Source organism: Castanea sativa, chromosome 7 (assembly GCF_040712315.1).
Source record: "Castanea sativa cultivar Marrone di Chiusa Pesio chromosome 7, ASM4071231v1".
Lineage (NCBI taxonomy): Eukaryota > Viridiplantae > Streptophyta > Magnoliopsida > Fagales > Fagaceae > Castanea > Castanea sativa.
Genome location: NC_134019.1, coordinates 16,297,233 through 16,311,944, shown reverse-complemented (window position 1 = coordinate 16,311,944; position 14,712 = coordinate 16,297,233). Strand labels below are relative to the sequence as shown.

At 31.5% G+C, this 14,712-nt stretch overlaps 1 protein-coding gene across 2 annotated transcripts; it reads right to left on the bottom strand.

Moving 5' to 3' along the window:
* Window positions 1-2,664: 2,664 nt before the first annotated feature.
* LOC142644769 (sulfate transporter 1.2-like) lies at window positions 2,665-12,538 on the bottom strand. 2 transcript variants are annotated; one of them, XM_075819340.1, is made up of 15 exons: window positions 12,337-12,538; window positions 11,710-11,882; window positions 7,478-7,794; window positions 7,327-7,375; window positions 7,008-7,215; window positions 6,606-6,780; window positions 6,426-6,491; window positions 6,059-6,172; window positions 5,846-5,962; window positions 5,638-5,764; window positions 5,240-5,526; window positions 4,936-5,126; window positions 4,318-4,403; window positions 4,154-4,230; window positions 2,665-3,544 (listed from the first exon to the last, which is right to left on the bottom strand). In XM_075819340.1, exons 3-15 carry the CDS (start codon window positions 7,772-7,774, stop codon window positions 3,401-3,403), a joined length of 1,938 nt encoding a protein of 645 aa, XP_075675455.1. In that variant the 5' UTR covers window positions 7,775-7,794; window positions 11,710-11,882; window positions 12,337-12,538; the 3' UTR covers window positions 2,665-3,400. The 2 variants fall into 2 exon arrangements, with proteins under 2 accessions (XP_075675455.1, XP_075675456.1); XM_075819341.1 differs by lacking the exon at window positions 2,665-3,544 and adding an exon at window positions 3,605-4,066.
* Between the last annotated feature and the right edge of the window lie 2,174 nt (window positions 12,539-14,712).

Here is a 14,712-nt window from a genome sequence, read left to right as displayed (position 1 = left end):
ACATAATGACTACACATATACTAATTAAAATTGAATATATAATATGTTGAGTGATTTAAATGAATCATATTTCCTGTCACTCTTTAATAATTTATCAATATTTGAATATAAATTTGAAGAAAGCAGTGACCCAATTCTGAATCTATCTTTATAGTTGTTTCTGGATTCTTCTCATTGTACGGATCAATAAGTAATAATTAATAAGTTTGATCAATTTTCTTCTCTATGTTATGACTTTTTTCCCTTCCTTCTAAGCAAATTCAATTCCTTTATGTTTTACATTGATTTTCGTTTTTTTTTATTCATTGAACTGGTTTGTGTTATATTCTTGGGATCCGAATCATTGCCCACTTTCTAATACCGTGAATCGTTAGGGGACTAAAACAGCAATTCAATGAACCTAATTAACCACTAACATTAACTGTAAAGTATTAATATTAATGGATAGAAACAATGAAATTCATTAAGAACCAATTGCAATACAAAATTCTATACAAATTGAACCATTTCACCATCAAATTCATGTATAATCATTTCAAAATTCTTAAACACATGATTATTATGTATTGTTATTTAATTTCATACTATGAACCTTAAAAAATGATTTTATTATAAATAGTAGATGAAATGTTATAATACTATTTCAAACAAAACAACAATATGAAATCTTAAAAAAAAAAAAAAAAAAAAAAAACCTTCCTAATGACATATGGGTTGAAATCTTTTCGAAAGTGGGCAAAGATTCGGCAACACTCTTAGGAAACATTAAGTTAAGGTAAAAAAACTATTTCTTCAATTTGTATCTACTTATTCATTTCCCTCTATATAATAATTCAGTCTATTAATTTAATTTTTTTCATTTGTCTTAATTAGTTGCAAACGCTTCAAGAAGTTAACAGAAAAGAAATTAATCCTCCAACAAATTGAGCTGACTCCGTATTTCAATCATCCAACTCTACTACATGACAAAGAAAAAATATTAATACTTTCATGTTATAAAGCAGAAAATCCTTATGCGCTACTGATAGTGAATAGCTACCAATATTTTTTGAATGAAGAAATCGTTGTAGGAATAAAAATAATTGAAAAAACTCTTCCATGTGGCAATTTTATTGCACCTTGTATTTATGGAATCATGCTACTTTGTGAGTCAAATAATGAAGGCATTGATAACCTTTTAGAAATTTTAAATGATGAACATGGGAAGCATTGGCTTGTCAAATGCCAAAAAATGCTTCGACTACTTACTGCAAGAACTGACATGTATAAAATTCCAAACTTTCAAGCATGCCACAAAATTGGAATGGGACATTAGAAACGAGATGAACCTTATCCTTACGGTTATGAAGAATTTGTAGTGACATGCAAAAGACTATGCAAAAGTTTTACAATTATGATTTCCTTAATGGTTTGCCAAAATCAATGATTATAGATTGTGAAAAATTCAAAGTGTAATCAACCTTATCCTTGTGATTATAACAAATTGGTAGTTAAATGCAATATATATTTTTAATGTTTTATCTAATTCTATCATCTTTGTGATAAACCCAAAAAGACAAAAAAGAAATTGACCAATAGTATCACTACAATTAACCATTTCCCGTGTGGTTATCAATAGTATTTAAATTATATATATAAGAATTATACTATGCATCTTAATGTGTATTTCCAGTATATCCATGCAATTGTATAAAAATTACAAAATGCAAAGTTTTATTAATCAAAATTTTCTGGTTAATAATATAAATTTAGACTTAACTAAGCCTTTTAAATATGAATAAATCTACCTAATAATATCCTTACAACATTTTTTTAAGAATTAACAAAATATAAGAATGACTATTTATCAATAATATTTACATTATATATATATATATATATAAGAATTATACTATGCATCTTAATGTGTATTTTTTAAGTATATCCATGTAATTGTAAAAAAATTATATAATGCTAATTTTTGTTAATGAAATTTTCTAGTTAATAATATGAATTTAGACTTAACTATGCCTTTTAAACATGAACAAACTCATGATTAATAAATAAATAAATAAATAAACAAAACCAACAGTATCATTTAAATAATATAATGCAATATTTTTTTTCATTGTTTTATTATATGATATCTATTCTCCTTTAATATTTAAACATGAATTTAGACTTAACTAAGCCTTTTAAACATAAATAAACTCATGATTAATAATAATAAAAAAAATCAATAGTATCACTTAAATAATAAAATGCAATTTTTTTCATTGTTTTATTAAATTATATCAATTTTCGTGCGGTAGCACAAGTTACATACTAGTATATGATAATGGTAAGAAGCGTTATAAATGAGATCACTAAAAAAAAATATAAAATTAATTAGTCATTATCATTATGGAGTAGTAATCTACAATTTTACGCATCTAAAAAAGTGGAATATATAGAGTTTTCTTAAATCTGTAAAGATCCACTATGTGTGTGTGTGTATAAAGGTAAAAAAAAAAAAAAAAAATATATATATATATATATATATATATATATATATTCAAGGTTTTTATTAACTTAAAAACTAATGAAAAATTAATGCTTAATAACTAAAATTATAGTATTAGTAAATTATTTAATGAGACCATCTTAAAAAAAATTACCACGCGCAACACATGGATATACGACTAGTTTATGATAATTCTAAATCACATTTCCAACACCACTCCTCCAATGAAAACATTCATGTACAAAAATCCAATTATACTCTACATTATTGACTTCAAACAATTGCGCTTTTACTGGTTTCCTCTTCCTCTTCTTACCTCTATTGACATTGGCATTGTCCTTTCTCACATAATCGAATTCCTCTTTATCAAATTTGCGTAGAAGGATAAAGGGTTCATTGAGTAGTAATAATAATACTATTATTAACATTCTCAACGACTTTGGAAACTTACGGGCAATTTTACTCCCACCTCCTTTGCCTCCTCCTCTTCAACGTCTATCGCCTCTTTTTCGTCAACATACATATTGAACCAAATAATAATAATAGAATTCATAAGGGTTGCAGGTGGAGGGAGAACCCTTTTTATCAATTGAACTCTGACATGGTGTGCCCGAACAACTGCGACAACAATGGCAGTCACGATTATTGATGATTTTCTAAAACTAACAATATTACTAGTTGATGGGTATTGGTTGTCCTACTACTCTCATCCACCCTAAGAGTAAAGTCATCGACATACTCTCATCACAAGGTAGTGGACGGCCTATTATCCCTAGCTACGTCTTGGGAGTTATGATGTGCAATCCACAAAGAAAGAGTAGAGAGTTAATGTCCGGCTGAAATTTAAACACCCCAGCTTCACACCTTAACTAGCTATTTGCATTCTTTCATATATAACACCCTCGCTCGTAATATATTTTATGGTAGTTCTTTAATCCTCGGCGACAGCATTTCAATAGCATCTGCAACTGTGAGAAAGATCATGTCTTCGCCGATCTTTTTTGTAAACTCGGATGCATGCAACTTTTCAGTCACGATTGCCCCGGGGTTTGCTAAAACAAGCTGTTACAAAACCATGATCAAATTATTGTCACTAAAACTTATGGTCCTCTAATAAACTTCACATTGATGAGTGAAATTCAAATCCTAATTCTTCTCATAAAATGATAACATATAACTTTATTGAGTTACAATATTCTTGTCATATCTGTTAATGAGTAGAATTATAGTCTAGTACATAGAAAAAAAAAAAAAAACATAAATAAAATAAACAAACCCTACAATTAAAGTGTTTAAATGGGTATGGTTTCCATCAAAGAAGTTTATTTAGGATTATTTAGAAGAAATATGAATTGGTAGCCATAACTAGCTAGGTAGTTACACATAATTTGAAATTAATTAGATAATAAGGAAATTTAATTTTGGTGAAACGTGTTGTACATATTAGGTAGCTAGGTTTACTTGTCTAACAAAATTTAGATAATTAATGCTTCAACTTGAGTATTCTGTGTTGATAAAGAAAATGCAGTGGGTGTAAACCAATGCCAATTTGCGAACATATAATATATGAAACTTGTAGAAGTCCTGGAAAAATATCAAGATATGTCTAAATTAACACAGTTGAGAAAGCAAATAACAGGCACATAATTTCTGAGTTCAAATTAATCTTACCATAACATCTCTGTTCTGAAGTGTCTTATGTAACTCTTCGAAAGAATGGATACCACTGGTGTCAATATCAGTAACAGCTGCAAGATTGTGAATCATATGAATATATTCCTCTAGTAAGTATTAGAACCGAATCCATGAGGACCATGACTAAACAAATTGCTTACGTGACATTTCAATGATGAGAAATTTGATTCTGGGCTGACTGTTTATCTTCAAATCTTCTTCTTCATTGCTTAGCCATCTCAAAATTCTGCAAGAAATTGGCTTTAACAACTGTCTACTGGTCTAGTTCTTACTTTCAAAATTTTCATTGTAGTTTATTGAACAAAACTAGGCCAATTTTTTTCCCTTTCCTTGTTTTTGGAGGTTCTTATGTTTGCTAAAATATTCCTTGTCATATCTAGAAATTATCACAAAACTTCCATGAAAAATTCCGGATCGTGACATACATAAAAGCCCTACATGCCTAGGTAATTGTTTATTATGCTCACATGTGGGCAGGAGGAGTTAATATCTTATGTTTTGATTGCATGTAGTGGAATGGTAAAATCCTTTTTTTTGGCGGGAGGCGGCGATGCCCTCCAAAATTTCCGAAAATTCTTTTAATAAATATAAAAAATATTTTCAAAAGATAATTCTAAAAATAAAAAGTACCACAATTGATCTTCTTTATGTAAATTTTTTTTAAATGAATCCCCTTAATCTACACAATTTTGATTTGGAAAAAATAAATAAAATTTGGGGCTGTTAGTTTGTTATAGATAGAGAAAGTCTCAAAATACCTCTCCCTAATATAGTTGGAGTTTGAAAAGTAGATTGCAGAATCAACTCGAATAATCATAATTCCAGAAACAGTTGTTGCATTAGGATATTGCTCTACATTCCTGTAAACAAGAGTCCCTGGGAGCCTCCCGAGTACTGCAGTCCGTGGCCTTGTAACTTGTAGGAGGATTTTGGCAAAGGATATAGCCACCTATCATAACAAAAGGTAAGAATTTTTAGAGAGAAAATCAAAAGACGAAACACTCAAAATGGGATTGAGTATTTTTATTCCAAACACCAAAATTTTGTTGATCCCTTACATACCGCAATTAAAAGGCCTATCTCCACACTTTTAAAGACCACACCAAAGAAGGCTCCCACACAAGCAAGAAAATCGAATTTATCAATCTTCCATAGTAGTATCGCAGCTGGAATGTCAACTAAGGGAAACACCGCTGCAATGATGATAGAAGCAAGTACAGCATTTGGGGTGTACTCAAACAATGGTGTGATGAGTTCCAATGTTAGAAGAACAACACAAGACATCACAATGTTGGCAACTGCTGTGTTGCAGCCAGCCATGAAATTTACTGCAGAGCGAGAGAATGATCCTGCATGCACGTGATGAAGATGATTAATAAAATGTTGAAAGAAATTAATCTGTGATTAAAATTTAGAGGCTCAGAAATATATAATTTCAATTTGAGCACATTTTTACACACCTGTAGCTATATAACAAGATGTCATGGAACCAACAATGTTCATAGTTCCCATTGCCACCATTTCTTTGTTCCCATCCACATTGTAGTCCTTCACAGCAGCAAATGTTCTAGCAATCGCTATAGCTTCCTAGAATCCAACAGATTTGGCTTTAATGTTGGAGTATTATTAGGCTGAGTTCTCTTAATGATTGTAAAGAAATTAGCTTACAGTCAATGCTATTAAACCTGCTACCACACCGATCTTAAAACCTTTGAGAAATAAATCTCCAGTCCAATAGATTTCATGAGCAGATGATGGGTTTATGCCCCTTTTTATACGGTTCACCTGACACAGTAAAATAAACCGCAATGTGAGATTGCCAAATCCTTTTTCTGGCGAGCTAAACACAAAATCAAAATGATAAAAATTGAGAGTACTTACAATTGCTACACCTTCTTTATCAGCACGGGTAATATATACACAGAATGTGGCTACTATGACAGAGGTCAATGGAGCAATAGCAGATACCCAAAATAATTTGGGGTATTTTTTGGCCTGTGCCAATATCAAAGAAAATGTCAATAACAATGAAAATGATTTAATTTAGGTATCATAGGAATTGAAGAATAAAAATCCTCTACCCACATAGTGTTCTAGTTTATATACCACCAAAGATTTTTTATTTTTTATTTTTCTTTATGAAGTAGATAAAATGAACATTAAAAAAATAAATTGTTGTAGTTGAGAGACTATAAAGTGAAACATTAAGAGTCAAACATAGTATTTTTATTAAAAATAAGATACGTACGATGTACTTGGTGAGCAAAAGGAAGGCCAAGAATGACAACCCAATTACTATGGTCTGCCAGTTCCACTGTACAACAAGTTAGACAGTCATTCACACTCACTCATGGGATTTTCCGACCCATAATAAACATTGACATCATTTGATGAAGAGAAAAAGAAAAATAAGTTACAAACTCTTTACCCCATGATGTACTGTGCCAAAAACTGAATGCATCGCCGAAATAATGTCAGTCTTCTTTGTGAAGTTTGTTATACCAAGAAGACCTTTGAGCTGTTGAAGGCCTATAGTAATGGCGGCCCCAGCCATGAATCCAACAATGGCAGCATGAGACAGAAAGTCAATTAAGAAACCGAGTCTGCAAGCAATGGTCAAACCATCGTTTTAATTTTCATATGAGTGATGTTAGGGACGTTATAAATTTTATTGCATAATAAAAAGTAATTTACCTATTTATTTATTATATTATTAAAATCTACCAATTATATTTATAAAAGTTAAATTATAGTGTATTTTTTAGCATTTTTCACTTGATATAGCTATCTAAAAAGTCTAATCAACAACAGCTAAAAAATAATAATCTACCTGAAAAGACCAAGTGCGAATTGAGTGACTCCAGCAAAAAAGGTAGCAGTGAATACAAGACGCCTATAAGCAAGAGCATTTTTCTTTGGATCAATCTCATTCTGCGCCATAGTTCCAATCAAAAGAGACACCACGGCCACTGGTCCTATGGCAATATCTCTGGAGCTACCCATGAAGGCATAAATAAGAGGTGGAACGAAGCTAGAGTCTAGAGAAAAGTCAACAACAAACAACATTAATTATTGATTAATAAAGTATAACATATTGTAGCCAAAAAAAAAAAAACCCAAAGATGTTTATGAGACACAAGGAAACTCACATAACCCATATTGGGGTTCAAGATTTGCTAGCCTTGCATATGCAATATCCTAGTAGGAAAAATATTTGAGCATCATTAGAAATGGACACTGAAAATTAATAAATATATTTAGCTAAGCTTACTTTATTTTATGGAAATGTTTTTCACTCACTTGAGGGACACAGAGGCTAGCTATGGTGAGTCCAGCAATCAGGTCTCCTCTGAACTTTTGTAGGTTGTAGCTTCCTGCCCATTCAAGAATTGGGAAAATTGCTTGGAGTACAAGATAAAACTTTGTATGACTTCTTTTGCCCCGAAAAGCACGTAAGGGTTCGTCGTGGAAGAAAGTTTCCTTGATAACAGTTTGAAATTCTGTGAGAACATTTTGCTTAGGAGGCCTTTCCACCTTGTGAATTTGAGAAGAAGGTTGTGGATGGTGTCGCAACGAAGGGCCACTCCCAATCTCCATCTCGTGAGTAAAGTTAGGTTCTAACAATTTAGAGCAATTGGCAAATCATAAGTACAAACTTGTTTAGGTATATATCTTAGAGTCTATAAGATATATTAAACAACGCTCAATGTGCTACAAGTCAAAATACAAGAAAATGGAAGCTGCAAGTTCAAGAATTTGAAACATGCCAAGTTCGACCGATCGAGAACACTCGACCGATCAAGATGTGAATTTTGCAGATATTAATTTCGGCCCACTGCTCATTAAGTCTCCAATAAGTGATTAGGGTTTCACATCTATTTCACATAATATTTGAAGGAAACCATAAGACACATTTTGTTGAGACTTTGGAAGTGCTCTTGTGAGATCTAAAAGGTGCTGTACCTTTTCTTTCCAAAGTCATTGCCGGAAATCATTCTCATACCATTAGAACTGGTAGATCTAAAGTTGTTGCAATAAGATCATATATAGCTGATGATTTAAATCTTCAAATGTGGTTTTGGAGTCACAAACTGAAGAGTTTGTATTACTATACCTTTGAGTGGCATCTCAAAGTCACAAGCGTGGGAGTTTGGGCTCAACAAATCAAAAATAAAAGAGTCTATGGAGTCGGAGAATATACATACATACATACATACATATATATATATATATATATATATATATATATATATATATATATATATAACACCATATTCTCTTAGACAAAAGTAGACAAAAGTAGACAAAATCTGAATTTTATTAATTTGAATTATCTTTGAAGCCTACAATATATTTAAATAGTGAGAAAAAAAAACCTACTGAACCATGTATTTGTAGGACACGTACCCTAGTCACTGTATTGTGAATATTAATTTGGTCTTGCTCACTTTCTACATGGCATTAGAGCCATAGCTTCTAGAGCAATCTCTCTAGCTGAGTTAGATTTTTTTTTCCATATCAAATGCCTATTTTCTCTGAGGCCCCGCAACATGCAACATCACGTATATATATTCTTGTCATCATAAGAACTAGCAATTTATTCTGAGCAGAATGTAAGGAATACACACTACAAACGAACCTCAATTGATCGTAGTAGTTTTTGTATGTGTCTAATTTGTTAAAGATACTAAAATAGATGTGAAAGCAGAAGTATAAAAGAGTGACACAAAAATTACATTGTGAGTATTAGTTCAGTCTTTTCTTTTTTTACAATACTACTTTGCGTGGATAACATTTGTTTTTCTTCTTTATTTAAAACTCACTCATTTGCGTGGAGCAGTATAAAGAAAGTTTTATTGTCCGGTTAATTAAGAACCCATTGAAAGCAACTTGAGATATCTGGACGTGTGAAAAAACTATCAAAGTATCAACAATTTTTTCCACTTGCATTCAAATGCATATTGTCTAGGGAATCTCTCTCAATGTAAACTCTATCCAAGTTGGTCTTCTCGTTCTTATTTTAATTTCTAGGGTTAAATTAAAAGTACAACTTGGTCTTTCACAGTCTAAAATGACGAGTATGGTGGTGATGGGTTCCATCATTCTCAAAACCAATCCAGACATAGTTGTAAGCAGAAAGTATAAGATAAAAAAAAATATAAAAAAAGTCAAATAGCCACAAGATTTTTATGTATAGTGAATAAATTTAGTTATTAAAATTTAAAATAATGAAACAAACAAACTCGAAAGACGTACTCATATCGAGCGCCACCGTATCTCCGCACTGTATTCTCATGTATTCAGCTCAATAAAAAATGTTAATTTATTATTATTATTTTTTAAGAAACCAATAAACAATGTCAAACATGAAAGAGAAATAGAAAGGAGGAAAGCAAATTACGTCTAAATTCATTGAACCTAAAAGCGTTGAATCTCTCCCCGTAAAATAGTAGAAGAATTCATTTAATTTATATAAGTAGATAACATATACTAATATTTCTACCAAAACAAAACATATAGTAATATTTACGAAAATCAAAATAAATAGTAATTTATAATAATATCTTTCATGTTATTATTATTTGCTCATTTGCGGCACGACAGGCCATGTATGTGGGAAAAGAGAAAGGTATTATCACAGACATTTTGGAATTTGATTTCCCAGAATTCACAGACAATCTTATTATGTGGGGGTCACTAGGATGTTCATGACCATCTATCTATAAAATTAAAATATAAACGAAAAATAGAACAATTCCATTACCAAAGAATCATTCTAACAATCTTCTGACCGTCACGATGATCTCTCTCGGTTTTGGTTGATTACTAATTTTCTAATGACACCTAAATATAGTCCCAAATTCACAGCATGCTTAAGCCATGCCCCAACACTTTGTGGTATTTGGGCTTGCTCTAAAAGCCTTTAAGCCATGCCCCCCTAAATTTCCACACACCTTCCTATTCACATGTAGCACACGCACAAACACACTCGTTCCCAAATTCACGACATGCTTAAGCCATGCCTATAAACACACTCTTGCACTCGCACTCCCACGGTTTTGATAAATTGTCTTATGGCTGTGCTGTGCTCTGCTAGCTTATGCTGCTTGTATCTCGCACTCGCACGGTTTAGATAAGTTGTCTTATGGCTGTGCTTTGCTCTGCTGGTTGTTGGGTGCATCATAGCACCGTGGGTCCAGCCCACACTTGATAAAACACCTTATTAAAGAGGTGGTTCGACAAGCTACAAAAGTCAGCCTATTTTCTTCTTGGGCAGTGACTTAGGAGTGTTGGACACGCTGAGGAGAAAAAGAAGAAAAGAAAGGAGCTGATGCATTAAGCCTATTCGGGCTAAGGGAGAGCTGAAGAAAAAGAAATTGGTGGAAGCAACGTAAAACAAGTTGACTTGCATTTATTGTGACTTGATGTGAAGCACGTGGAAGGAAAAAAAGAAGGAAAAGATGAAGAAATTAAAGGAGGCTATTCGGCCATTTGGTGCAGAAGAAATGAAGTGCAGTGGCAGAGTCTGAGGACTGGTGCAGCTTGAAGAACTGCGTGAGTGTGAACAAGCAATAGAGAAAATAGAGTAGGAGAAAATTGAGAGAGAGAGAGAGAGAGATACGAGTAAAAAGGAAGGAAAATCTAATTTATATTTTTAAATATTGTAATCTCTATTTAATTTAGTAAAATTATTTAGAGTTTATCTCGTAATTTTTCCATTAAAAAAGAAATAGTTTAACGTAAATTTTTGAATTCTTTTTATGTTTTTATTCACAGTTATTTAATAATTTTCCCAAAGCTTATGCGGCTCGTATTGGATTTGGTTTGTTTTAATAAAGTTTTTATCACGTTCATAAAAAAATAAACGTTGTTGGGCCTATTCTTGGGCTTGGGCTTCGTGATGTAATTGTTTGGGTAAACATTGATATCGTTATTGGGAAAACGTTGATTTGGGCTAGGAATTGTTAACTTGCTTATATAGCAAATCGGTGCCCTATGATATGAACCTCTTAACCTGCATCTCAATTGAATTGTGTGTACATGTGCTTTAGCATCAAATTGAAGTATATGTACTCTTGTGCAATTCTGATACTTCCAAAAAGATTAGAATGAAAGCTAACGCTAACAGTTTAATTTCAACCATGTTTCACAAAGGATGGACAAGTCTTCTATATATATATATATATATATATATATAGAGAGAGAGAGAGAGAGAGAGAGAGAGAGAGAGAGAATGAATGTTTCAAGTGAGTGAACAAGAGGAGAATGAATTGAACTATTTATTTTTGTGTATGCACTATGCAGAGCTTGAGACTTAATTAAGAGCTCCAATTGAAAGAGTTAGGGGTTCTTTAATAAGTTGGGTGAGTTGTAGCTTTAAGCGAGTCCCTTTCCTTGAGTTATTTTTCCTAATTCCTATATTTATTTTATGATTCTTCTCTGATATAAAAAATTGATTCATCTTTTCAAAGAAGAGAAACTTCCAAGTAATATATTTCAACAACTAAATAATAAATTAATACAACACGTACCTGTAATAGGAGACTCCAGTGCCAATTCTTCTGTCGCCTTTTCCAACTGATTGTCCCAAGACGGAGAGGTTGAGAGGGTTGGATGATGCGTACAGATACAAACAAGGGCTCCTTTTAGCCATACTTTGTGAATCTTTTTCTCATTTTAATTTATACACTAAGCTGAAATGAGACTTTAAAAACAAAAAGAAAATGTTAAAACAGGTTCTCCGTATTATATATATATATATATAGAGAGAGAGAGAGAGAGAGGATAAAATTTCAGATTTTCATGTTGATATACTATTTATTATCTAAATTCATGATTTATGTATAGAGTGAGAGAGAGAGAGAGAGTAGGAGTGATCAGAATCAAGTTATATTTTGAGTAATTCTTGCTTCATTTTGCACTTGAAAAGTATATATTTGAATTATATTTTCTTTGTGTTGTTAACCTGCATCTTAAATTTTGTATCAATTTGTTGTTATTTACTTATTAGTCCATGAATTTATGATCTGTATATTTTTTTTATCTTAATATTTTAGATGCATGTAAAAGATATAACAAGATAATTTAATCCAATAATGAATTTGTTAAAAAAATAAATCCAATAACATAGTAAATATTAGTAACACCACGTTGCATACCTGAGGTCTTCTGCACCGTTGTTCCGCTTACTGTCTCTGCTAACCCTTTCATAAGAGAGAAGATATAAAGGGCTCTCTTTAATTAGAAGAAATCCATAGAGCTAAGAAAAAGAGTGCCTTTGCTGTTGGATAAAAGAACGAAAACAAAGAGAAGAGATTAGCAAGGCTTCATTACAATTTTATAGGCAAACACACACACACACACACATATATATATATGAGTGTGTGTGTGTGTGTTCAGCTTAAAAGAATTACTTGTTTCTAATTCCTGTCGTCTTAGTTTTCGTTTCTTGCTGAATCTAGGAATCTATGACCATTTCAACGTTTCGGCAAAGTTAGAATTGTGTTATACACAGCCAAGTTTTATTAGCCGACAAGTTTTCACCCGTGAAAAGGCTGAAAGAAAAAATATATATACATACAAAACACAGAGAGAGACAGATTTAGTCACTTATGGACTATGGTAACGTGGAGGCATGAGAATTTCCAAATTCCAATGAGTAAAAAACAAATAAAGGAAAGTGATGTCCATAAAATTTAAAAAATTGCATTACACGTTAAAATCCATGTTGTCTTCTTAAAGGTTGCTTGATAAAAGTTAAAAAGATTTATGACAGATGGTAAATTTTAGAGTTTTATCACCCTAGCTACTAATTTAATAGCCAGCGTCAAATCCAATACTAGTTTGAATTTTATTTAGAGTACTAAACATTCTATTATGCCTACGATTTCAGTTTGAATTATGTTCAATATTGAGGTTAATTTAGGCCTGGTTCATGCTCTCATACATTTTCTAGCAATTAATCTCAAATGTCTTTTCTCATTATTAAAAAATTATAAAACAAAATAAAATGTTTGTCCCAGACAGGAATGGAAGCAACCCACGTAGGCTTACACTCTCCAATCCACCATATCCATACATGTTTCACACATTGATCAACCAAGCATCACAATTAACCCACCCTCGTATGTATTTATTATTTATTTATTTACTTCTTTTGTGTTGACCTGCATGAGAGGTGTTACATCCACAACATTTTTACAATATTTTCACAACAAATCATAGATGGTTAGTTGATATTGGTTCAAATTTGAACCTAACACTAAGATTACTTCTTTACCCCAATAATAACAACCAGTAACAACCTGCTACTTAAGATTTGTTGTAAAAATATTGTGGACATATTATTTCTCTTACCTGCACAATCATTGAATTAATGATGAAGTGATAGTATAAACTTGGGTTTTTGACTTCTTTTATTTTTGGGCCCATAATGGAATTGGTCAATGTTTAGGCACGGTGGGTACAATGGCACTTGACCCATTAATTTGTTTTATTCATTATTAGGTAGAAAATGCAATTTTAAAAATGACTTATATTATAAAAAATACTCTAAGATTTTAACACTAAGATTACTTCTTTACCCTAACAATAACAACCAGTAACAACCTGTCACTTAAAATTTGTTGTAAAAATGTTGTGAACATATTATCTCTCTTACCTGCACAATCATTGAATTAATGATGAAATTATAGTATAAACTTGGGTTTTTGACTTCTTTTATTTTTGGGCCCATAAGGGAATTGACCAATTTTTAGGCACGGTGGGTACAATGGCACTTGGCCCATTAATTTGTTTTATTCATTATTACATAGAAAATGCAATTTTAAAAATGATTTATATTCTAAAAAAATACTCTAAGATTTTAACACTAAGATTACTTCTTTATCCCAACAATAACAACCAGTAACAATCTGTCACTTAAGATTTGTTGTAAAAAATGTTGTGAACATATTATCTTTCTTACCTACACAATTATTGAATTAATGATGAAGTGATCGTATAAACTTGGGTTTTTGACTTCTTTTATTTTTGGGCCCATAATGGAATTGACCAATTTTTAGGCACCGTGGGTACAATGGCACTTGGCCCATTAATTTGTTTTATTCATTATTACGTAGAAAATGCAATTTTAAAAATGATTTATATTCTAAAAAAATACTCTAAGATTTTAACATTAAGATTGTTTCTTTATTCCAACAATAACAACCAGTAACAACCTGCCACTTAAGCTTTGTTGTAAAAATATTGTAAAAAATGTTGTGGACATATTATCTCTCTTACCTGCACAATCATTGAATTAATGATGAACTGATCGTATAAACTTGGGTTTTTGACTTCTTTTATTTTTGGGCCCATAATGGAATTGACCAATTTTTAGGCACGATGGGTGCAATGGCACTTGGCCCATCAATTTTTTTATTCATTATTACGTAAAAAATGCAATTTTAAAAATGACTTATATTCTAATAAAATACTCTAAAGAAAATTTGTTTTATTCATTATTGTGGAGTTATTGTTTTAATGATGATGTT

What these genes read in the sequence shown, in the direction of transcription:
- LOC142644769 (XM_075819340.1), bottom strand. Translation starts at nt 7,774, where the DNA reads ATGGAGATTGGGAGTGGCCCTTCGTTGCGACACCATCCACAACCTTCT. An exon ending in ATCTTGTTATATAGCTACAG is followed by an intron (nt 5,527 to 5,637) that starts GTGTGTAAAAAT and finishes ACGTGCATGCAG; the next exon opens with GATCATTCTCTCGCTCTGCA. An exon ending in TTCAGAACAGAGATGTTATG is followed by an intron (nt 3,545 to 4,153) that starts GTAAGATTAATT and finishes GTTTTGTAACAG; the next exon opens with CTTGTTTTAGCAAACCCCGG.